The sequence below is a fragment of the Bison bison genome, unplaced genomic scaffold, assembly GCF_000754665.1.
Source record: "Bison bison bison isolate TAMUID 2011002044 unplaced genomic scaffold, Bison_UMD1.0 scf7180017864105, whole genome shotgun sequence".
NCBI lineage: Eukaryota > Metazoa > Chordata > Mammalia > Artiodactyla > Bovidae > Bison > Bison bison.
In genome coordinates, this window is record NW_011494677.1 from 10,948,803 (window position 1) to 10,974,423 (window position 25,621).

Consider the following 25,621-nt stretch of genomic DNA (forward strand, 5'->3'; position numbering starts at 1 on the left):
CACTCGTCTCCAGGCCATTTTCAGCTGACATTCCACTAGGGCAGGAAGGAGGCTGCAGAAGGCAGCTTCCAGGATCTGTTTTTAATAATGGCAGTCCTCTGTCCATACGAGGAATAGCCAATAACTTATCTTGTACTGCACTGCAGGTGTTGCTTTCATGTTCATCTTTAGGGAAGTCGGGTTTCCTTCGATGTTGAGCAATTACAGCAGAATTAACCAACTGCTTTTCTGGCACAATATCTTTCACATTCAAAGAACTGCAAGCATTCATTTTGGACCGATCTTTTATTTCACTTAAGCTTATCTCCTTACAAAGCTCCAGGCTTTTACTCACCATGTCAACAACTTTCTTGTCCCCCTTTTCCTCAACCAGCCCTAAATCAACTCCACCAGCCATTCCCCAGGAGTCATAAGAATCTTGGTTACTTTCCACAATGGGCAGCGTCTTTACTAAGGAGCCTGCTCCTTTGACGCTATGTTGGTCTGATGTTTCAGGCCCTTGAGTAGTTAGAATCTGTTTATCATCTGTGAGGTACAGATCAGAATCGGTGTCCTCATCAGAAACATGCACAAGTGTTTCTGTGCTGGCCTCCAGAGAAAGGAACTGATCTTCACCTTCATGGCTGTCATCTTCATCCACCTCCTTTGAAATGTGACCCATTGGCCCCTTAGGAATCTCTCTCAGGTCTGAGCCATGACAGCAGTCTGGGAGTGAAACACACCTCTCTTTGCGGTCCACATTTAGAGTTGCATCTTTTTCCATACTTGCCTGCAAGCTGTCAGCTACTAGTCCATGATGACATGCTGTGTTACAATCATCAGAACTAAAAGGCTGTCCCATCCATTGGGTCACATGTTCTTCCCAGCTTCTCTTTCTGATAGCTACAGACATGTCATCGTAGTTTAACAACAGACAGAGAGATACATTCCGTATGAGACTAAAGGAGATGAAACTTGATGAAAGATTACTTCAAATTCACTGATTGAAGAAGAGAGGAAGTTTTGTCATTTCACCACCTATTAAAAAAATAAAATATATACATAGAGTTCAGGATATAATTCTAAAGTCAAAATCTATCGTGGAAAAGAGAGTGCTTAAGCAATGCTATGAAAGATTAAATAAGAGGTTTCAATAAAACTTCCAATTAACAACCTTAATAGGGTTATTTCTTCAAGAAGCAGGCTAATAGAAGAAAATTTTACATTTAGTATCTCTGGTCAAAAATCATTGACAATACTTTTAAATGTAGCTGGATTGACTGACCTATTAATGAATAACCCAGTAGTGCTAGTGGTAAAGAACCTGCCTGTCAATGCAGGAGACAGAAGAGATGTGGGTTTGATCCCTGGGTTGGGAAGATCCCTGGAGGAAGAGATGGCAACACACTCCAGTATTCTTGCCTGGAGAATCCCAAGGACAGGGGAGCCTGGCGGGCTACAGTGCATGGGGTCACAGAGAATTAGACACGGCTGAGCGACAGCAGGAGCACAAGCGTGTGTGTGTGTGTGTGTGTATAATTAAAAATCCCACTAGGAAAATAACTGGACTGGTATACTTAATAATTCACCGGAAGAAACAAGTTGCTCTAGCTTACACGCTTCCCTGGTTGACTTTTGTGGAAACAAATTGCTACAGAAATCTATTGGCTGTTTGGTTTGAATTGCACCAAAGGTCTCCAGGGAACTACTCATGCTGAGCTACAGAGACAACAGTGTAATATATTAGCATGTGAAAGAGCTAATACAGACCCCAAATCACCAGGACACATTTACCCCAGGCAGTGACTAAGAAATTCCCGGGGTAATCAGTTTAGCTCATATTAACACATAATTCATGCATAAGAAGGCATACCACACACCATTTGCAATGCCTTTGGTTAAATGGACTTCCCAGGTGGCTCAGATGGTAAAGTGCCTGCAGTGAGGGAGATCTGGGTTCGATCCCTGGGTCGGGAAGATCCCCTGGAGAAGGAAATGGCAACCCACTCCAGTATTCTTGCCTGGAAAATTCCATGGACCGAGGAGCCTGGTAGGCTCTAGTCCATGGGGTCGCAAAGAATAGGACACACCTTAGCCCACTTTCGGGTTAAATATATTTACATACATCCCTTTGCTACTATGACCACTTTGCAAGCTAGTATTGTTAAAGCTTAGAGAAGTTAAATGACTTGCTTAAGGCTACATATCTCAGGGTAAGCCTGGATTCAAAGTAGGCACCAGTTCTAAGATCCAGAGAGGCAACAAACTTCATTGTCTCCATGGAATAAGATTCTACAGCCTCCTTTCCTCCCAGACACCTTTAATAGGTATAAAATCTAAACTCTTCAGGTAAGGATTCAGGTGAATCAAAAAGAAGATGTGAGCACAGTAGACAATTGAAACAGTTCTTTAGGAATTTCAGTCTCATTCTGTTTGGCTTCCAAGGAGTTTAGTTTGTATATTTCTGTTAGAATTTGGCCATAAAAATTTTAAGTAAACATGAAAACCAAGCATAAGATAAGGTCAGGATATAAACACATTCCAGATATCCATCCATCCTCTCTGCCTTGAATTATTCAAAGCCTTAGTTAAAGGCAACAAATTACACCAATGTAAACGCAACCTTATAAAAATGACTAATCCAAATTGTGTCCCATAATGAAACCTAATGACTGAATTGTAAAATAAAAAATCTCATTCAAGAGCAGACACTTCTAGTTTCTACGCCACACAAGAACGGTCAGCACATAACATGGACTGGCTTATTGATTTCAGTCATAAACAAGATTAACCGAGGTGCTGGTTTTGGGTCACTTCAGTCTATTGAAAAGGAGTCTGACTGCCCACCAAAAATTTCAAGCTATTCTGACTAAGCACATGCCAGAAAGGTAAATATTCTCATCCTGTAAAGACCAGGAATGTACTAGAATTCTGGTACCCCAGACTGACCAAATAGCATTCTGGATGTTATTTGGTTTCCTTAGAGGTCAGTGTGTATCTTTTTGAAAATGGCCAGCATTCACATTTTCCATGTTGGCATTCATTTTGCATTCAAAAGAAAAATATAAAGTCCCTGAATTCCATGCATAAGTCATTATCGTGTGGGAGGCTACGGAAAGTGGAAAAAACGCATAGATGCAGGCCAGAAAATTTCTGCTTTCATGGGCAAATTTGGGTTGTAATAGGGCGGTTCTGTTTTAGATGCTTTCTTTTCTTTATTTTTATCCAGCGTAGAAAGAGCAGGCTAACTTAAGAAATGCCAAGTGGTATTACTGTGTCATTTCTAAGCCACATTTACATTTAAGTTGAGGCTGACTTCTGGTTTTATTTCTTTGATGAAGAAGGTGAAAGAGTTTTATTAACCCCCTGGGGAACAGATTACATAAAAGTTTTGCCTTTAAGTCCTTACCATAATATTAGTTAACTTATTGCACTCAACTCTGGCAAGTATTTTTATAACATCAAAGGAAGACAGTTAAACAGTTCTGAGACAATCTAGATGTAAAGAGAGACTGTAAATTAGACAGGTTCATACACCATTAACTCCTTCTGTCCTAATTTCTTATCTAGGTCCTTTGGACACTTCCAATATCATTCCTGTGAATTTATAGTGTCTTCATCTCAAAGACATAAAATTTTCTAATTTTCATTATGACCATCACCACTATAGCGTGGACATTCACTCCAAATCCTGTGGTCTGATAGATTTTTTTTTTAATTATCTCAACGAGCTTTCTTATTCACAGTTCTTAATTAAATTCTGATTTGTAAGATTTATAGTTAAAAATCTGTCTGCAGGATCTAAAGGCCGAAAACAGTATTAATTAAAATATGATTATTATTGTCTGGGCTGCCCGGAGGGTGCTAGGGGTAAAGAATCTGACTGCCAATGCAGGAGATACAAGGGATGCGGGTTCTATTGCTGGGTCGGGAAGATCCACTGGAATAGGAAAATGGCAACCCACTCCAATATTCTTGCCTGAAAAATTCTAATTCCATGGACAGAGGAGCCTGGCGGGCTAGAGTCCATGGGGTCACAGAGTCGGACACAACTGAGTGACTGAGAACATTATTGTCCATCACATATGAGCACCCGGGACTCATTTTCTAAGTCATCTGAATTGACTCGAATCTGTCCTGTAAGATTCAGAAGTCTTTGTAAAAAACCTAAGTTTCCCTTTGAGCCTTCTCACCAGGCTGTCTTATTCAAAATTACATTTCTAACTACTGATGACTTACTTTGCAAACTTCTATTACCATTTTTTAAAATAATTGTTATTATGCAGTTTCATTCAGAATGAGCTCAGCTGCTCAGGGTTTGGATGAGGGATCTGGAAAAGTGTAAGTCATTCTAGGGTGTTGATTTTATGAAGTGAATTTCCATGGGGATTTTTCACTTTTTTAAATGTATGTGTTCAAACACCACTGTATTAATATAACAAGAAACCCTATGTACCTCTAATTATGTAATGATTCTGGAAAATATTTGTGAAATGTCCACATTTGCTTTTTGTGACGTTAGGGCATAGGATGTTTGGACACAGAGTGATTTAAAATGTATTATGTGGGCTCATTTTGTAACACTTACCACCCTTTAACATAAGCATTTTGTGGCATACAGTCTGTATTTTAAAATGAATCAAAGTTGAATATAGTACTAAAAACAATGGAAGATATTCTAGTTTGAGAATCCCTGACTTATTTCTGACATCAAGCTATCATGCTCTCTTTTGCAACTGCTTCTGAAATGAACACACATTTTGTATTTTGACCTGGCAGTGGTCCTCAGGGAAGAAGAACCCGATGGGAATCACTACTGCTGACACGATAGCCTGGGAGAACTCGGGGCAAATGAAGTACTTGTGGCTGAAATCAAGTGGGCAGTACCTTAGAACTGACAGCAACACTGCCTGATCATAGTCATTTATTCAACAAGTATTTATTTAGGACTGAACAGGCTACAGAAGGCTTCCCAGGTAGCTCAGTGATAAAAGAACCCACCTGCGAATGCAGGAGATGCAAGAGACACGGGTTTGATCCCTGGACTGAGATGATCTCCTGGAGTAGGAAATGGCAACCCACTCCAGTATTTTTGCCTGGGAAATACCATGGACAAAGGAGCCTGGTGGGCTATAGTCCATGGGGTCGCAAAGAGTCAGACACGACTGAGTGACTGAGCATGCACGCCTGGGCTGCAGACAGTCTGCTAAACACTGGGAATATAAACCTAAATATATATTAAGTTGTTTTGTCCTTTCAGAGCACAGATGACATATATAGATATACGTGCACATATATAAATAAATACACACACACGCACACGCACATGATTGACTCCTGGGTTGTTTTTAGACACCTTCACACAGATGCTGCATATTAACAGAAGAGAAAATAAAGGCATAACAGTACTGCTGGTTTCTCTGTATTTTCCTACTTTCTTCTAGACAGCTTGGCTAGAATTACTTCTGGTTTTCCTTTACGTCTTTCTTCTTAATTACCCATCCTGTATTAAATTTCTAGGTCATGTTTTTCTTCTACTACTGTTGTAACGCATATGTGCATATGTGTGTGTGCATGTGTGTGTGGGAAATAGTTACCACATAGTATGTATTCAGTCACTGGGAGAAGGAATGAATATTATAAGGGGAATAATCTCCTTTTAATTAAAAGTAAGTTAAGCTCCTTCCCTGATGGCTCAGTAGGTAAAGAATCCACCTATAATGCAGAACACATAGGAGACACGGGTTCGATCCCTTGGTCGGGAAGATTCCCCAGGGTAGGAAATGGCAACCCACTCCAGTATTCTTGCCTGGGAAACCCCATGGTCAGAGAAGCCTGGCAGACTACAGTCCATTGGGGTGGCAAAGTGTTGGACATGACTGAGCAACTATGCACACACACACGGATTAAATTCCCTAACATGAACTCTTGCAAGAATAGAGAATGCTCCTGAACCAAGAAAAGAACATTTCTATTAATACAATGGCCCATGCTGTTACTAATATAAGGGTCAAGTTGGTGATATGGAGAGATGGGGAATCTGAGCATCCTATAATGATTTGACATCTTAATGGATCTTGGCCTGCCCTCGGGGAGTCAACTTTGCATATCATGCCACCCAAACACTTATTGAGTTGAATTAGACAATCAGAACAGGATCAACAACAGTCAAACAGACACAGGTCTTCAAATGTGTGCTCAGAATGGCAAAGTAAATCTTCCTGACAGTGAGCATGGGTGGAGGTCGAAATGGAATTCATTTTCTTGATGGAGCTGTCAAAGAACAAATCATCTAGCAAACTAAACTGTAGCACATCTGGGCACCTTCCACTGCCCCCAACTCAATGATAACATGAGAGGAGTGCTTTAACATGCAATACTGGTGTCACGTATTCAGGAGGCTTAGGATCAGCGAGATAGCCTGGGACAGACATGGTTAATCTCAATCCCTGTATGTAAATGCATGATGAACAAATAGCCAAAAAAAAAGAAAATCACATATTTTAAAAAAGCATTTCTATGAGTCTAGTCAGGGTAGCCAACTTTTAATAAAACACGATTAGCACTTATTCTTTAAAATATTCATGCTCTCTAATCCAAATTACACAGGGTTAGAATTAGGCTTAAGGAGAGAGAAACCTCCTCCTCTCCTTAAGCCTAATGTTTTTGCATAACATGATGCAAAAATTTCTCACTATATGATCGTATGCAGATTTCCTTTTTTTAGTGGCAATCTGGGTCTATTCCTTCACAAAGTCATTATTCATCTACTTTTACATACTGTGTCAAAAGTTGGTAGTTATTCATTATCCCTCATCAGCTGTCTGTGGAAAAAACAAACTCCTATTAAAATCCTTTATTGATAAATTACTTAATAGAGCTTAAAATATTATATCTGAAAAAGCTTCTATGTCTTTAGGCTGTCTGGAAATTATCAACAGCCTTTTAAATTATAGGGTAAACCACCTAGAATAAACTAAGTCAATGGAGTAAGTAGTACATCACTTTTTCCGGCAGACACATCTAAGCTTCCATCATTTTTGATCTTAAGAAAAAGAATGAAGAAATAGGTACCCAATTAAAATACTTTTTAAAATGTTTACCTATTTTCATGTATATATTAGTTTTACTGAGCTTGGTAATCTTTTCTCCTTCTTAGCTCTCAGAGTCAAATATGTTCCAGGAAGCAAGTATATTTGAAAATTAACACAGTCAATCCACTAGAAGTCAGCTCATCGGAAAAAAGAAAGCTGTTAAAAAATTGCGAATTATTATTTCTGAGTTGTCCTATTTTTACCTCCAGCTTCCTCCTATATAATGTAGCCGTGTGTGTGTGTGTGTGTGTGCGCGCGTGTGTGTGTGTGTCTGTAGTCACTCAGTCCGATTCTCTGTGACCCCATGGACTGTAGCCCGCCAGGCTCCTCTATCCCTGGTAGTTTCCAATTCCCTTGCAGGGAGGAGCTCAGATACTGGCAGTGTCTGACTTATCACCACTTTATAGCTCAAGTCAGCCAGGTTTGCATATTCCCAGAACATTTTCTTAAATAACCACGTGTAATGTGACTAAATCTTTTAAAATGTCATGATATTTGCCGGATATCACTAAAAGTTTTCTGGAGATAATTGGTTTCCAAGAGATCCCAGAATTAACGCAGTCTTGGGGGATAATATTGTATCATGGATGCAGTTATTTCTAGATATCTATATTTCCTTTGGGATTCCATGTTTTATTTTCTTTTTTTATGTACATAGTCTTCTCAATAAGTGTTCCATTTCATGCAGATCCCTTTGAGCATCTAGAACTACACTGTAGCTTAGGTATTTCTGCAAATAAATTCATTAACGAATGATTAATTATTTCGCATTTTGACTTCATATCTTTTCTGCAAACTCCCTTAAAACCAAAGAAAAGTATTGCTTTCGCTCTGAACTTGTTGCACTTGAAATTTTTGATGCAACAGGAAGCAGCTTAAAATTAAATTTTATATCAAATGTTTCATTGTCTTTTTTTATGGCAAAGCAATATGACTGAAATGTGATTTCTGCCTTTTTGTAAAAAGATACTTCTATTCCACAACAGACATGAATTATAATGCTTTATCATCAGCATAGTGAGATGTGGCTTTGCTTTAAGTGGTCACTTTCTATTTTTAGCTTTGCTATCATTTCTAAGAACACTCCAACGGTAGACATAGTAATCACTAAATATAAATAAGAGATAGGGCTACAGCAACACAGGTGCTCAAACAGCTCGGTGACAACATGATCCTGAGATTTCAGCCATTTGATAAGTACAACTTTCACTGAAATCAGGAACATGAAATCATTTGAGAACTCAGTTACTTCTGTTAGGTTGGTCTCCCATCAGGGATTGATGCCTCTGATATCAACTTTTGCCCTCTGCGGTAGTGGTGGTTTAGTCGTGTCCAGCTCTTTGCGACCCCATGGACTGTAGCCTGCCAGGCTCCTTTGTCTATGGGATTTTCCAGGCAAGAATATAGATCATCTCCAGATGATCTTTCCAGCTGAGGGATTGAACCCATGTATCCTGCATTGCAGATGCTGAGCCACCAGGGGTATCCTTCTATATTTAATATCTATCATTTTCAGCTTATTTTTTTAATCTCCTTATGTATATTTTAGATTGTTTTTACTACCAACTGTCCCCAATACCCAAGAAATAGTTAGTGCATTAGAAACTTTTGATGATCATGGTAATAGTGATAGTAAAAAAGCTTCCATGTATTAAGTGTTTACTGTGGATCAGGCCCTTGGAGAAGGCAATGGCACCCCACTCCTATACTCTTGTCTGGAAAATCCCATGGACAGAGGAGCCTGGTAGGCTGCAGTCCATGGGGTCACTAAGAGTCGGGCACGACTGAGAGACTTCACTTTCACTTTTCACTTTCATGCACTGGAGAAGGAAATGGCAACCCACTCCAGTATTCTTGCCTGGAAAATGCCAGGGACAGAGGAGCCTAGTGGGCTGCCATCTATGGGGTCACACAGAGTCGGACACGACTGAAGCGACTTAGCAGCAGCAGTGGATCAGGCCCTGCATTTGGTGTTGTCCTTTCACTGTCTCCTTAGTAACAATATTCATGAGCAATAAGTACTCTATGTAGTGGGTACTGTTATTATCCTATTTTATACAGAGACGTTTTGGCAGGACTAAGGAATACATCAATGTCCAACACCTATTGGTGGCTGGTGTTTATTATCTCTATTTTTTTGTGAGGGCAAGATGTCTGTTAAACAATCTTTTTCTTTTTCTGGTGATTTGCATTCATTACTTAGGTTCTGTCTTCCCCAGTTTTATCACTTCAAGAATAGGAATAATGAAAATCATTGACAGAAATAGTAATATTGGGCTACAATAATAATGATGAGCTGATAATACATGTAAAGCACTTAATCCATGGCATAGTGCAATAAAACTAGATACTAGAAGACGATGACGATGATGAAGATGGTGACAGTAGTAATTCCTTTATTTTGACAGATCTTAGCTGCAGAATCCTTAACTGAGGAGGAGCTGGAACTATCCTTTGTATGCCCATGTTATTTCAATACAGATGAGTGATTTGACCACAGAGTGAAATGCCATGATTCTTTCTTTCTCGATTCATTTGACCTCTGCTTTTTAAAAAAAAAAAAAACAGAAATTTGTTTGTTATACTGTATGTGACCCAACTGGCACATTCAAAGTCTCATCTGATGCTCAAAATGACCCGGTGATATAAATATTTACAGTATCTTCCAGATTTTACCAATAAAAAGCAGAAGCTCAGAGTAGATATGGGGCGTGCTTGAAACCACAGAGCAGATTCAAATGGCAAAGATGCAAGACTGAGCCCATTTTCCATCTCTTCCCATGAGCTTTCCAGTACACCACCCCATTTAAATTGTGGAAAATTCACCAGTGCTCTGCTCTCACTGGCCTCATGTAACTTTTAACTTTGAACTATTTTTGGATGCTCACGCTTCCCTCTGGTTCTTAATGAACTTGTAATGTCATCTTATGAGAGTGTTGTTAACCTCTGGCCTCAGGCTCTGATGACTCTTGCCAACCTCTTATTTTCTTTCCTCTTTAAAAATTATTATTCAGTCATTACAGGATGTCTGGAAAACTTAAAAAAAAAAGTCTCACAACACCCACTCTTCAACATTGGTTTTCCTTTCCTTTCTTCTTTCCCTCCTATTTACTCCACAAACATTTACTAAAAAACAGGTATTGACAGTACCTGACACACTAGATATTTTGCTAATTGCTGGGAATAAAAAGCAACACTTACTGAATTTCTGATCTTGCTTTCTGCTCTTCCTACTTTCTTTCTATCTCATTTCTACTAATGGACTGATTCCCTCTGGATTATCTGAACTGTATTGCTAAAGCCATTCTGTTATTTCAGTCTAAGACAACATTTTCATACATAGAGGTCTTCCCTTGTGGCTCAGCTGGTAAAGAATCCACCTGCGATGTGGGAGACCTGGGTTCCATCCCTGGGTTGGGAAGATCCCCTGGAGAAGAAAAAGGCTACCCACTCCGGTATTCTGGCCTGGAGAATTCCACGGACTATATAGTCCATGGGGTTGCAAAGAGTCGGGCATGACTGAATGACTTTCACTTCACTTTCATACATACAAGCAGTTACAACTGCCTTTTTCAATCCTCTATTTCTTTCATGAACAAGTTCACATACATGCTGTTTACACTGCCTTTTTTTTTTTAACACAAAAATTCCTATTCAATATTTTCAAGTTCACTTATTATACTTTATAATACACTGAATCAAAATAAATAATCTCTTTTAAACTAGGTCTCAAGGTCCACCTTCATCTTTATTCTGAATAACTTCCTCAAAAACTAAGTCCATCTATTTCTCAAAACTCTATGAGCAGACCAGCAGTTTAGTGCCAAATGAGAATGGCAGAAATACATGCTGTATTTCTGTATCCACACCAAAGACAATCTGAATTTGGGCTTCTCTATAAACCTGTTTGACTTAAATTGTACAAACAAGGGCCTTATCATTCACTTGGAAGAAGAAGGCTCAATATTTATACTATTTTCTTAAAATCTGGAGGAATTTTCCCTCTTTCTCTTTAAATTCTGATGTAAAATTCTTAACATTTATTCAAATAATAACTGATCTAAACCTAAATCATCACTCATTTGGAACTTTGCTGTACTGTAATAATATCTACAGAGAGAATTCTCATTGTAAGATGATACTGATGCCAATTCATTCATTCTCTAAAAAGAAAATGAATGAAAGGATGGTCCAGTGGCTAAGACTCTGCACTCCCAATGCATGGGGGCCTGGGTTCAATACCCGGTCACAGAACTAGATCCTACAAGCCTCAACCAAGAGCTCGAATGCTGCAACTAAAGATAGTACATGCACAACCAAGAATCAGCACAGTAAAAACAAAACAAAACCGAAAAGACAATCCTATAAGACTCTTTCTCTATAAGTAAGATTAAAACATGCCTAAAGCATTTGTGGGCCTTCCTGGTGGCTCACAGCTGCCAATGCAGGAGATGCAGGTTCAATCCCTGAGTCAGGAAGATCCCCTGGAGAAGAGAATGGCAACACACTCCAGCATTCTTGCCTGGAGAATCCCATGGACAGAGAAACCTGAAAGGCTTCAGGTAGACTCAGTAAGTCTACCCCATGGTCCCCAAGACTCGGACCCGACTTGCTGACTAAACAAAAACAGGGGTAGGTATGGGTAGGGGCTTCCCAGGTGGCGCTAGCCATAAAGAACCCACCTCCCAGTGCAGGAGACATGAGAGATGCGTGCTCAATCCCTGGGTCAGGAAGATCCACCAGAGGAGGGCACAGCCCCCAGCTTCAGGATTCTTGTCTGGAGAATCCCATGGACAGAGGAGCCTGGAGGGCTACAGTCCATAAGGCTGCAAAGAGTCGCACATGACTGAAGGGACTTGGCACACACATATGGTATGGGCAGACTTGGATAGGGCCAGAAAAATTCTCTTTTTTATTATAACGTAATCAAGAAAAAATAAATAAAATGATGTACTACTCTCTTTTACTAAGCCCTTTAGTTAATCATGCAATCAGTTATATGGGCTATTGCTTTACGTGTTTATTCCTCATTCCAATCATGTAGAGGGTAGAGACATTGGAAGTGTTGAATAGCTTATCTTTTAAGTGGTAATAACATCAGGAAATCCAATCTGGTTCATAAAAATGGGGGGAAAAGGGTCACGACTCACATTTTCTCTAACAACATGGGATGTACTAAAAATGAAACATATTAGTTTTATTAGAAAGGCCCTTGCCATGAAAAGTGCAGTGTTTCAGCATGATCAGCAACATATACTGTCATATATGAGGAATGGTACAGATGAAACAGCCAACTCCTCCATTTAACACTGCACTGGTCAGCCATTTATTTATATACCATAACAAATTCTGCATTCTACAACTAAAGGACTTTGTAGAAGGCTCAGAGTAGATATATGAACCAATTAAAGGACTAAAAATAAGCTGTTGAAGGCATGATGAAAAGAAGTGGGTTTATTTGGCCTCAAAATGTACACATATTTTCACATGTCCATTTAGCCTTTTCACATTTCCACTCAGGTAAAAATGCATAGAACTGGAAACAGGCTATAGCAATGGAGATTTAGGTTATTTAAATAAAAACATGTCTGGGTGTGTAAGATTCTTAAACTGATTCCAATGGGGGGCAGTAAAATCTTTCCTGAATGTCACTGGTTGGATTGGGTTATAATGATACCATTTAGATACAAAAATATGAATCAGACAACCTCCTTTTTAACTCTATGTTTTTAAGAAACATCAGTTTAAAATTAATATAATTATTAGCATATGGATTGATTTCCTGGGCATAAACATGAAATGTAACAAAACGGTCACAAACAAGTTACTCCTTTAAAGTGTTTGTTGAAGGTAGAAGAAAACTTTTGCATTTGAGGAAATTTCATTACTTAGTAAACTTGATTCTTTTTTAAAACCAGGAATTTTCTTTTCCCCCCATGCTGTAATACTAGTGATAGCTGTAAGCCTTTTTTTTTTTTAAGAAGCATTTCAATTTTCTGTTTAAAGGTAGCCTTCTACCAGATATGGATATGTTCATACCCTATTATGCATAATTATTATTTGGGAGCAAGATGATGTGATATAAAGTTATCTGAATTATGACACAAGGTATGGTGGTTCCAATGTCATCTTTTCAACTAGCGGTTTGACCTTGGACAGGTCATTTTTGAATGTCATACTTCAGCTTCTTTATTGGCACCTTTAAAACAGTGTTAGAAGAGGTGACCTCTCATATTTTTTTCCTTCCTTAAAATTCTATTGAGGAATTTTATTAAATTATAATTTAGAAAAGTCAATATTTTAACATATTAAACAGATTCTTTTTATCACTTTTAAGTCTTAACATGACTTAAATTGTTAGTGAATAGTTAGAATTTGTCAACACAAGTTATTCTAGCATAAAATTTAAGCATGATTAGCTAATACAGCAAATGGTCACCTTATACCATGTCAAAGTTTATGACAAAAACTTTGACTTCATATGATCCAACTGTCAAATAGCTTTCATATTTCATTTAGGATATTTTGTGTTCATCTAATAAATTTGGAAATATGCATGGCTATTTGTTTCTTTCACATATCTTTCCATATTATTTCTATAAAATAATGGTTTTCATTCTAAGTATTCAGAAGTATAAATATAACACTATGTTATCTATTAAAACTCTGCTATTTCAGACATTACTATATTTCTTTCCTTATACACTGCACGTGTAAACATAAGTTAAAAACACTACAGTCCTGTGGAAATGTAATTTTATGATTACATGAATTACGGACACAGATTAGCTTTTCATATGATTTTAGTGATCTCCAGCAACCTTAAAATGGTAATAAGGAATGTCATTGTCATTGAGATTTACTTTAATTATTCAAAAATATTCACACAGAATTTGAGCAGTGAATAGTTAAAATTCAGGAAAGTTAATATATATCTTAAATCTAATTCTGATATTTAAATTTTTAAAAATCAGAGTAAATTCTATTTAGGATAGAAATAAGTTGTAAACTTTCATGTGTTTACTTTTTTGAAAAATAAATAAATAAACCATTTATTAGCAAGCTGTACATTAGCAGTTTGACCTGTAGTTGAAACTGGGTGGGGACATACTGAAGACTCCAATCTTCATATTTTAAATGAGACACAAACTTTTCTTTGAAAGATGCATTATTAAGAAATAAAGTCATTCTAGTAGGAACTACTCTTCTCTTGGCAAAAGACGGGGAAAGAAAAAAAAATCATTTACACTTCACACTTAATGTGTGACAATAATGTATTTGTTTCACAAAAGTCATAAAATAGGGAAACTGGTCTTCTGGCTTTAGTCATAAATAAGGATGAAAAGGACTTGAAAATAAGATCTTACTTTGCGGAGAAAAAGAGTGAAGTCTCCCTGGAGCCTATTTCCGAATTGACATTCTGCTAAAACAGTTTGACCCACAGTTTTCTTCTTATTAAACCTTTTCCACTTCTGATTTCGTGGCTCAGCTCTAACACCCAAGAAATCACCCACTCCGTGCAAGATGCTAACATGTCTCTCAATCTTTCTGCCTCTCTGTAGATTGCCTCAAAGCGGAGAGATAGATAGTCCACAGCGTCTTACCTCGACGAGGAGGAGCTGAAACGCCGAGGCATGACATGCTTCAACACTCAGCCTAGGAGAGGAGTCCGTCTCCGTTACTTTCTCCAAAATATAAGTTCACATTTCGTGGTTGAGATCATGGCTCTATTCTAAGCGGTTCTGCGCAGTGTGTGATTCTAACAAAAACAGCCTCCGCAGCTGGAGGGAGCCTTAGCCGAAGCCGGAGTCTGTCAAGGCGTTCCTAGTGACTTCTGTCTAGTAAATTCAGACTGATGTTTTGCAAAAGGGGCCTCCACAACCAGGCCCAGATTGCCTGCGAAGCATTTCCTGCCTCTGAGTGGTGTGCGTGTGAGAAAGACTGAGCCGGGAGGAGGGGAGGGGGGAGCCCTGAGGCCGGCGATTTAGGAGTTCTGATTTTACACAGAACTGAAGTGAGTTTGTCAAAACCCTTGAGGTGATTAGCTGGAGAGTCATAAAGCCGTAAAGCCTTTTTCTATCCCACACTGCTTATGGAAAAAAAAAAGATAGAAAACATAGTTCTTTCCTTCCTCTACAACTTTTCCACTGTATTCAGTGTATACACACAATGTAATCAAAATACCTTTGCAGGACTCCTTTCAAAAGATCTTTTAAGGGAGCAAGATGCAGTTAGAGTTTTTTAATACCGTAATTCTTCTAAATTTGAAAACCTTTTGACCGTTCCTTCATTTAAATTGCTGCAGCCAGATTACACACCGTACCTGAGATCTGTTAAGTGAGATCCTAGGAATCCAGCAAACAGAACGTTTTCTTCAAAATCTCTGATCCCAAGAATCCTTCCCGGAAATAAAGTAGTTTGTGTCAGGGCCCAGGCAGCCTTGCTTCTGGCCAGAATCCTCCAGTCACACACATCTAGTGCTGGAAAAGCAGAAGACAGACTCCATCTTGATCCTATTACAGTCTTGCTGACATTAACCACTTGCAACTGCTTCCATCCCGCAGAACAGAGTCTGGGACTCACATCTCTCAAGCAGCTCACAGTATCTGTATCCTTCCTCCGACACAAATGTTGTGAACTATCGTCTGTTTATCTTTTCTGCTTTCTTGTGCCTCCACTGGATGACTTCCTCCTAGCTGCTCTAGGCTGGGAACTTGGACTACCATTTGGTTTTGATTAAAACCAGACAGCCAACTCTGGAGAATGTAGGGAATAAGCTAATGGAAACAGCAAGTATGGCTTTAATTAGTGCGTCAATTAATAATAGATGTTCGCTCCTCTTATAAAAAGATGACACAGATATCAAGGCAGAGGAAGCGCAAGTCGTTTCAGGAAAGAAGTTGCACCAGTTCTTCCTTTATGACCCAGGATTCTCTTTGGGGAACTTGGAAGGAAAGAAGGGTGCTGTGGCCTTGAGACATCCAGGTTGTGTAGAGGCGGGTGCAGCAGGCTGGTTGTTTATACCAGAGAAACAGGAAACAGCATCTCTGAGTTTAATTATCTTGCTTGGTTGAAACTGTTCAGTAATGCCTCCCTTCTACTTTATTTACAATCAATGGATTCTCTTGCGGTTTATGACATAGGTATTTCTTTCAGTGGTTAGTGATCAGATTAACCTGATCATTGGGTCTACATGGGGCTTGCAACTACCCAGAGATTTCCAATAATGAGAGGAACAATCCCAATTTATATATGAGAAAAGAGGAACTTAAAAAGGGATATAAAAATTTTAAACCTATTAGCCCTAGATGTATGTGATACATCTCTGAAATTGTAAGCAGTTTTCATTATTCACATTTATTCTCTAATTTTTATCAAGACTGACAGACACCTAGATAGCATAATGATCATGTTTTGAGTACTTGCTGATACTACTGAGTAGATGACAAGTCAGAGTATTATGTTATAGCCATTATTTCTTTTCTTATTCGGTAGCTAAAATCTCTCAAAGTTAGTGCAAAGCATGGACTATCAGAAATATCAAACCCAATGCTTAACATTTGGTTTGTATGTTAAATTTGGTTAAAACGGTAAGTGGCAGGGATAACATTTTATACATAATTTTCAGATGAAGAGCATTCAAATAACCTGGAGGGAGAAGCAATTTTTAGGAGTTTATCTCAAAATATTACTGATTAAAAAAATGAGCATTTAGATTCCTTGAAGTTAACCTTCAGCCACAAGAAGGAAGTCCACAACTTCATAAATTCTTTAAAGGGTCATTTATGTTCATATTCAAAATACTTCCACTGAAACTATTTAATCTTCCCAACTATCATTGTGTGTATTCTTATTTTTATCTTACAGATGAAGTATTAGAAATTTATGAGAGTAATTTTCTCACAATCAAATGATGGACAGTAGCCAAGTCTACTTTGGAACCCACATTTTCTAACTGTAACACCCTGAGTTCAACTGTCTCTCTTGACGCTCTCTTAATTGCTGTGTGAAACTAGGAAGACTTCTTAAACTCTCTGAGTTTCAGATTCCTCGTTATAAATAGGGACAATTCCACATAACTCCCAGATTGGAAAATAGGATTAAATTTATATACAGATATATTTATAAATTTATCTCTTTCCCTTCAGAAAACACTGGAGCAGAATGGAATGAGAATTGATGTAAGTTCTTTCCTAAAATAACTTGTATATCTCTATACCTATCTGCTTGTAGCTCTGCCTCTGGTAACAGAGGGCACTCAATAAACATTCTCACTCCGCTAATTCTTCTTGACTAGATTCTCCTCCTGAGTACTATAATCCCCCTCTTGTATAATTTAGCCTTGTTTCTGTTTATATTGGCCTGAGGAAACAACAAAACCCTGTTCACATAGATTTATAAATGGTTTTTTAGATATCCAGATACTCTTATTAGTAATTTTCTCCTTAATGTTCTCTTCCCTAAACAAATAAGACTTCACGATTTACTCTATTATTTAGAAGGATTTCTTCCCAAATCTTTAATCACTCTTATTTATTTTTCATCCTTCAGTTGCCCGACTCCAAACAAATCCCAGAACTTATATTCTCATAAATGCTTTACCAGATATGAGGATAAAGATAACTAATGAGATCGTTTCCTAAATATTTAACATAGTGTCAGGCACATAGAAGGGGTCCAAGATATTTGTCCTCTTCTATCCACTTGTAAATCTCAATACAAAACTCCTTTAAATGTTTGCATATTATTCAGCTAATAAAATATGGTAGAGGGGCAGTTAAAAAGTTGAAAGCAAAGTATCAGGAAAGAACTCTGGCTCCAAAACTAACAATCGTGATGACCCTATTCAAATTACTTATCCTGCATAAACCTTGGTTTTAGTCTCTGGATCTAAGGGTTTTTCAAAATTAGAGATGATAGTCCACGTCAAGTCATTAGACTTCATGGCTGGTGTGACAGTCATTGTTATCTAGAATTATTTTTACCATTTAAATAATTGCCTTTTTCATGTTTGCATCTCTATTCTATGATTGTTTTCCTGAAGACTTGTATCTACTGAGCTCAGTTAAATGTACACATTTGGAACAACTTTATTGGTGGAGCAATTAGGTACTTTTTTTTTTTTAAGAAAAAGGAATTGCAGAACGAGGATTATAAGTTATTGTGAAGATGAGCTTTTTTTCCATGCTGTTATTGTTGTTCAGTCACAAAGTTGTATCTGACTCTTTGTAACCCCATAAACTGCATCATGCCAGGCTTCCCTGTCCTTCTTCCCATGTACTAGAATCTAAAAAATAAACACTGGCTATGACTGGATAGCTAATCCTCAACTATCATTGGGAAATTTAAATCTGCACTTTTATAGAATTCAAGGACTCTAAAGTCCAACAACCTTTTGATTGTGTGAAGTGGAACCTATCCTTTGAAAATAGTGTTTAGCCCTTTATGAATTGAGTACAATCATCATTAATTCAGCACTCACATTTAACATTTGTGATATTGTGGGTATAAGCAGGCTTTTATTTTTCTGTTTTAGTGAAAGAATAGAGTCCTAATAGTAATGAACTTAAAATTAATATAGAGAGTGTCTTTTTTTTTTTTTAACATGTAACTATTTTATTGAACAAACTTGATTTAAGAGGATATAGGCCAATCTTATCCCCTATCGCTTCTTTAAAGCACTTTAGAATTGTCCACACAAGTACATGCCGTGCTTAGTCACTCAGTCATTTTCAACTCTTTGCAACCCCATGGACTGTAGCCCTCCAGGCTCCTTTGTTCATGGGGATTCTCCAAGCAAGGATACTGGAATGGGCTGTCACGCCTTCCTCCAGGGGATCTTCTTGACCAAGGGATCGAACTCTTGCCTCTTGCATTTCCTGCCCTGGCAGGCAGATTCTTTACCTCTAGCGCCACCTAGGAAGCCATGAAGAAACTGTCTCTGAAAACTGATCTTTCAAAAATCTACGTGAAAACTTTGCTTGCAATTTATTGGAGTAACCACATATTGTCAGAGCAATAAAGATGTAGTATTTGATAGATTTCTAGTTATTTTTTCAGCAATATTTACATGTACTTTCTTCCAATAGGCTCATTTTGATAGACACATACCCATGTAGGAAAAAAATACAATTTTGTAGTTTTAATAATCTGCATATGCATATTAGTTTTGGATCAGTGTTGTCAATGATCCAAATTTGGTTAGCTCTTGATAAATGTTGATTTTTAATTTTTTATCACTGATTTTTGATCAATGTAATTCTGATTGGTTAGTTTTTGGATCAGTGTTGTCACACTTTTGATACCACATTTTGCCAAACATTTAGTATTCATCCAGAAGAATTTATTAAAGGAACACAAGTTTGATGTTAAGCTGACAAAAGTAGCAAAACCATATAAATTCACCAAAACCCATTATATCTGCTTTTTGGATTATTATATACATTGCTTCCCTTCCAATTACAACTCTGGAATAGCTATGAAAAAAAGTATACTGATAAATTCCCAATAGAAATTAAAACATAAACTTAGAAAACAGTAAAAAAAAAAAAAATAGAAGAAAGAAAAACTACACTGGCACAATATATATAGTCTCTGAAAACGTTGAATCTCCCTGCCTATTCAAAAGGGCCAGAATATTCTTAGAAGCATGAAGATCCCAAGCCATGAAAGATACTTGAGAGAGGTCTAGGTGTGCCCAGCTAGTGGAGGTGAAGGTTAGTTCTATGTCCCACAAAGATTTGTTCTGTATGAAAACTTAGGCTAACATGGCCATTTGGTACTCTTTAGCATCCTTGTTGAGGTTAATATAACTTTCTCTGAAATTCTCATTTCCCTGTATCTTCAGTCTATTCAAAAAATGTTTCCTCTTCTCTTTAGGCTGAAAGCTCATACTCTCTCTAGCTTCTCTTGTTGTCCTTTCAAATGCTTTTATTGTTCTTAGACATTGTCTCTTGCGCCCTCTGTTCGCCTGGAAAAGGTGAAACTATCTGTGTCCAGATTTCTTCATCTCATAAAACTTCTGCTCCAGTTAAATCTCTGCCCTTTGAGAGTCATTCCACCTGACTCCTTATCCTATACTCCAGCATCCAGGGCATCGTCCTCAGTGTACCGCTGGAGGGGGAGCGGCAGGGATGGGAGTCATGAACTCGTTACCAAGGCTTGTAGCCTTGAAGGGATATCTGTTCAATTTCTGTTAAAATACAAGTATACTTCTCATATTTGTCTCTTTAAAACTGAACCACTGGAAAGCCTCAGAATACTTATCGAGTGACATACTTAATATCTGTCCCCACACTCAAGCAATATTTACTTTGTATTTGCTATATTCATGGTACTGTTCAGTGCATGTAGGAAATATCATTAAACACCCCCCAACCAAAAGGAGAAAAAGGACTTTGCCCTCACGGACATTAAAATGGAGGGTAGAGGGTTAGTAAAGCACAACAAGCATAAATACATAAATTATCTAGTATGTGAATAATTACTAAGGGAAGCAGAAAATGCAGAGCATGATAAAGAATATGAGGAGTGAGGGACAATCATGTTAGAGAATTAACTAAGGGATATCAGGGGAAATCTCTCTCAGGAACGTTTTAGTAAAAGTTTTAAAAGGAGAGGGAGATGGCCATATAGATATCTGAGGGTCATAGAGTCTAGGCAGTGTAAACAAGATCTTAAAAAAGAGTGTGCCTGGTAGTTTCCCCAAATAGCAAGGAAATCAATGAGGCTGGGATGGAAGGAGGAAAGGGTAGAGAAGGACAAGATGCACTCAGGAAGGTAAGGAAGAGTAAGTTAGTTAGGTGGTATCTTGTAGGGACTTTGGCTTTGATTCTGAAAAGTGGTGCCCTGGCAAGGCTGAGTGGCAAGATCTGCTTTACATTGGAATGGGGTTACTCTGGCTGCTGTATTAATAGGCTGAAAGTAACTAAAGGCCAAAAAAGGACCAGGTAGGAGGTTACTATGGAAATCCAGTGAGAGACATGAAGGGCTTTGATGGAGGCGATGAGAAAGGTGAACTTTTTTCAGTGTGTGATGCCAAGAGATCTTTCCTGAAGAATTAGATGTGCTACACAGGAAGTAAAAGTAGAGATATCTTGGTGTATTCTGCATACAAGGTCTTTATCAGATGATTTGCAAATATTTCTTCCCAGTTTAGTTTGTCGTTTCATTTTTTAACAGTGCCTTTTATAAAGTGGAAGTTCTTACTTTTGAGAAAAGAAAAATATTAACAAATTTTTTCTTTTGTGGATTGTGTTTCCCATCTCAAGGCAAAGAAATTAGGTTTCATCGCCCGATCTAAGATCACAAAGATTTTCTCCTATATGTTACGCTGGAAGTTTTATGGATTTAGATTTTACATTTAGGCTCTTTGATACATTTAAAGTTAATTTTTTTATATGCCATAGTAAGAGGGTGGATTAAACTTTTTTTTTGTAATGAGGATACCCAGTTGCTCCAGTGCCATTTGTAATAGCTTTCCTCCACAGAATTGTCTTTATCCCTTCAGGATGGGGAACACATGTATACCTGTGGCGGATTCATTTTGATATTTGGCAAAACTAATACAATTACGTAAAGTTTAAAAATAAAATAAAATTTAAACAAACAAAAAAAAAACAAAAACAAAAGAATCAATTGACCAAATATGTGATGTTCTATTTCTTGACTCTATTCTGTTCCATTGACTTATTTATCTATCTCTTATGCAATACCACATAATATTCATTACTGTAGCTTTATAGTGGGATTTGAAATAAAGTAGTATAAATATTCTAACTTTGTTCTTCTTTTTCAAAGTTGTTTGGATAATCTAGGACGATTACACATGTATATGAATCTTAGAAGCAGCTTGTCCATTTCCATGTAAGTGCTTGCTGGAATTTTGATCAATTTAGGGCAGAAGTAACGTCTTAATAACATTGTCTTCTGTTTCATGAACACAATCTGTCTCTTCTTTTATTTAGGTTTTTAGTTTCTCTTACAAGTGTTTCCTTCTTTTCACTGTAATATAGTTTTGCACATTTTTGTCAGATTTATCTCTAAGTATTTCATAGTTTTGAGAATATTGTAAATGGTATATTCCAAAAATTCCATTTCCAATTGTTTATTGCTGTTACATAGAACACACTTTATTTTTGTATGTGAATTTGTATCCTTCAAACTTGCAAAACTAATTTCAGTAGCTTTTTGATGGTCCCTAAGATTTCCAACATAGATTATGTTGCATGTGATTAGATAGTTTTGCTTCTTCTTTTTCAACGTGAACATTTTAATTTTTTAATTAATTAATTTTGGCTGTTTTGGGTCTTTGTTGCTTTGCACAGGCTTTCTCTAGGTGCAATGAGCAGGGACTGTTCTTGGTTGCAGTATATGGGCTTCTCACTGCTGTGGTTCTCCTGTTGCTGAGCACGGTCTCCAGGCACACAGGCTTCAGTAGCTGTGGTTCAGGGGCTTAGTTGCGCCACAAAATGTGGAATCTTCCCGAACCCAGAATTGCCTGCATTGGCAGGCAGATTCTTTTCCACTGCACCATCAGGGAAGTCCTGTTACTTTTTTTATTTGTTGTTGTTGTTTTACTCCACAGGCTAGAATCTGCACTACAATGTTGAATAACATAGGTGAAAGTGAACAGTTTCGTCTTGTCTTGGGTCTAAAGAAGAAAGCATTTGGACTCTTACCATTAATTATGATATTAGCTGCAAGGATTTTTTTTTTTTTGTAGATGTTCTTTATCAGAGAGGGAATTTCCTTCCATTTCAGTGGTTCTCAACCAGGAGTAGGATTTTATTTAATAAGGATGTTTACAGATGTTTGGAGATATTTTTTGGTCATGCAACTGAACAGAGTGGTGCTTCTGGCTCCAAAATATACTGTAATGCACAATTACAGTTTGCCACAACAAATGATTATCTGATCCAAAATGTCAGGTTCCCACAGCAAATAATTATCTGACCAAAATGTCGACCATGTTGAGGTTGAGAAACCCTTCGCTACTTCTAGTCTGTTGAGAGTTCTTTTTAATCAGGAAATGATACTTCAATCCAAAAAAGATTTTTCTGAATAAGATTTTTATTTTTTAGTCTGTATAAAGTTTTTATAAGTCTGTTAATAATGCTGCATGTCATCAATTGATTTTCAAACTTTAAACAAATCTTCCGTTCCTGGCATAAACCATTGTTGTTGTTCTTCACTCACTGTCATGTCTGATTCTTTGTGACCTCATAGACTGCAGCATGACAGGTTTTCCTCTCCATCTCCCGGAGCTTGCTCAAATTCACGTCCATCAAGTCAGTGATGCCATCCAACCGTCTCATCCTCTCTTGTCCCCTTGTCCTCCTGCCTTCAATCTTTTCCAACATCAGGGTCTTTCCCAATGAGTCAGCTCTTCGAATTAGGTGGCCACATTTTTGGAGCTTCAGCTTCAGCATTAGTCCCTGAATATTTAGGGTTGATTTCCTTTAGGATTGACTGGTTGGATCTCCTTGCAGTCCAAGGGACTCTCAAGAGTCTTCTCCAGCACCACAATTCAAACACACCAATTCTTTGGTGCTCAGCCTTCTTTATGGTCCAGCTTTCACATCCATACATGACTACTGAAAAACCATAGCTTTGACTATATGGACCTTTGTCAGCAAAGTAATGTCTCTGCTTTTTAATACACTGTCTAGGTTTGTTGTGGCTTTTCTTCCAAGGAGCGAGCATCTTTAATTTCATGGCTGCAGTAACCATCTGCAGTGATTTTGGAGCCCAAAAACTTTGTCATGATGTATATTTTCTCATACACTATTGAATAATTTACTAAAATATTGTTAAGAATTTTTGCAGCTATGTTCAAAAGGGTTAACGGTATGTTATTTTCTTGTTATCTTTGTTGTTGATTTCTAATTTAATTTCATTATGACTGGAGAATCACTATGGATGATTTGAATTTTTATTGAGTTGTTTTATGGCTAAACATATAGTTCATTTGAAAAGAATGTGGGTTTTTCTTTTTTAGTAATGTTTTTATAGATAAAATACATGATCAAAATCTAGAGAACTGAAAAACTTTCACCACTATTTTGTCAAGCAGGAATGAAATAGCATCTATTATATATAAACTGGAGGTATATAATCAAAGAACCATTAGTTTCAATGGGTTATCAGCCTTGATAGAAGTGATATATAAGCCATTAGTATTAACGAACACAATTAGAAGTGAAAGGTTGTTTCTCAAACTCTTGCAAAATGTTGATAATCTGTTCGGTTATCCAATAGGACAAGTTCCCATTTGTATAGTATCACTTCTACAGCCTGATCTTAATTTATTTTCTTGGGTAAAACAATATACAACAGTGTTTTCTTTCATAAATTGCAGTGACCAGTTTCCGTTTTGTATAAGAAGACAAAAAAATTTTTAAACTTTAAAATTAATGTTTTCATGAAATTATATATCTCATTTTAAGTTGAAGGAACGTATGTTGGGCAGAATGGAGCAAAACCATTGCCAAAATTCAAATGTTAGAAAAATAGTTCAAAAGAGTTTGTAAAACATGTGTCATAATGGGTTTCCTCTATCTTTATGTTGGAAAGTTGAATTTCACTATGAAAATAATCTTATTGTGGAATAAAATATAGGAGAGTTTCCTCTCCTTATATTAGGTATTCGTGGGTCAAAATGGAGTGTCAATTACAGTTGCCAAGTTCCTATGTAGACAAATGAATCAGAGAAACACAGTAGCTATTTCATTTGGGGCCTTGCTGAGCTGCAAGATTTTTAATGAGTTAAAATAATATTTTGGGTTTTGAGAAGAAAGTGTGAACTATCAAAAACACAGACATTTGACTTTAAAGTTTAGGGCAAAAACAACTCCACATGCTAAGTCATCTTGAGCAACAGACACACTGAACTTGGAAACAGAATTCCCTGAGTGATGGGCCCCAGGCCTGTTTTCTTTGGGCTCTGCATCAGCGAAGCCAGTCTGATGATACTGAAGCTCATGAGAGAGGAGTTTTCTATCACTGGCGTGTATCTCAAAACTTTACATGTAAGAAAAATTGTTTTACCGTATGTCTGTATAGCCCATGGGTTTCCCCGCAGTGCAGGAAACACGGGTTTGATCCCTGGATCGAAAGATCCCCTGGAGAAAGAGCTGGAAACCCACTCCAGTATTCTTGCCTGAGAAATCCCATGGACAGAAGAACCTGGCAGGCTACTTACAGTCCATGGGGTTGCAAGAATCAGACATAACTTAGTGACTAAATCACCATATAGCCCATGCCAGGATGACTATTTGCTTCTTTTTTAGATGGGAAAATAATAATAATGATAATTACTGTTAAAAACTAAATTGGATAGAAACCACAGCATGTACAGATATATAAACAAATAGAATAAGTGAATTAGAAATATTTAAAGAAATGGATCAAATAATTGTGTTAGCCTCTTTTTTGCCAAGAGGTGATTAGGAAAAAAGTATTAAACACAACAAATGTTTTTGTTACCTACAGCAAGACCCATGGCTTCCCTGGCAGCTCAGGCAGTAAAGAATCCACTTGATTCTTTA

At 37.5% G+C, this 25,621-nt stretch overlaps 1 protein-coding gene across 7 annotated transcripts in view; it reads right to left on the bottom strand.

The window, feature by feature from the left end:
• Positions 1 to 15,789, bottom strand: part of DLC1 (DLC1 Rho GTPase activating protein) — a 445,122-nt gene extending 429,333 nt beyond the window's left edge. For 3 of the 7 annotated variants that reach the window (XR_825167.1, XR_825168.1, XM_010838832.1), the window contains exons 1-2: positions 14,678 to 15,024; positions 13 to 1,017 (exon numbers count right to left, since the gene is read on the bottom strand). Coding sequence is in view for 5 of the 7 variants with exons in the window: in XM_010838832.1 (XP_010837134.1) it covers positions 13 to 892 (880 nt within the window). In the remaining 2 variants the exon portion in view is untranslated. Of the gene's footprint in view, positions 1 to 12; positions 1,018 to 14,677; positions 15,048 to 15,396 lie in introns of those variants that run through there. The other 4 variants (XM_010838831.1, XM_010838830.1, XM_010838837.1 and 1 more) reach the window with 4 other exon arrangements.
• Positions 15,790 to 25,621: the final 9,832 nt, after the last annotated feature.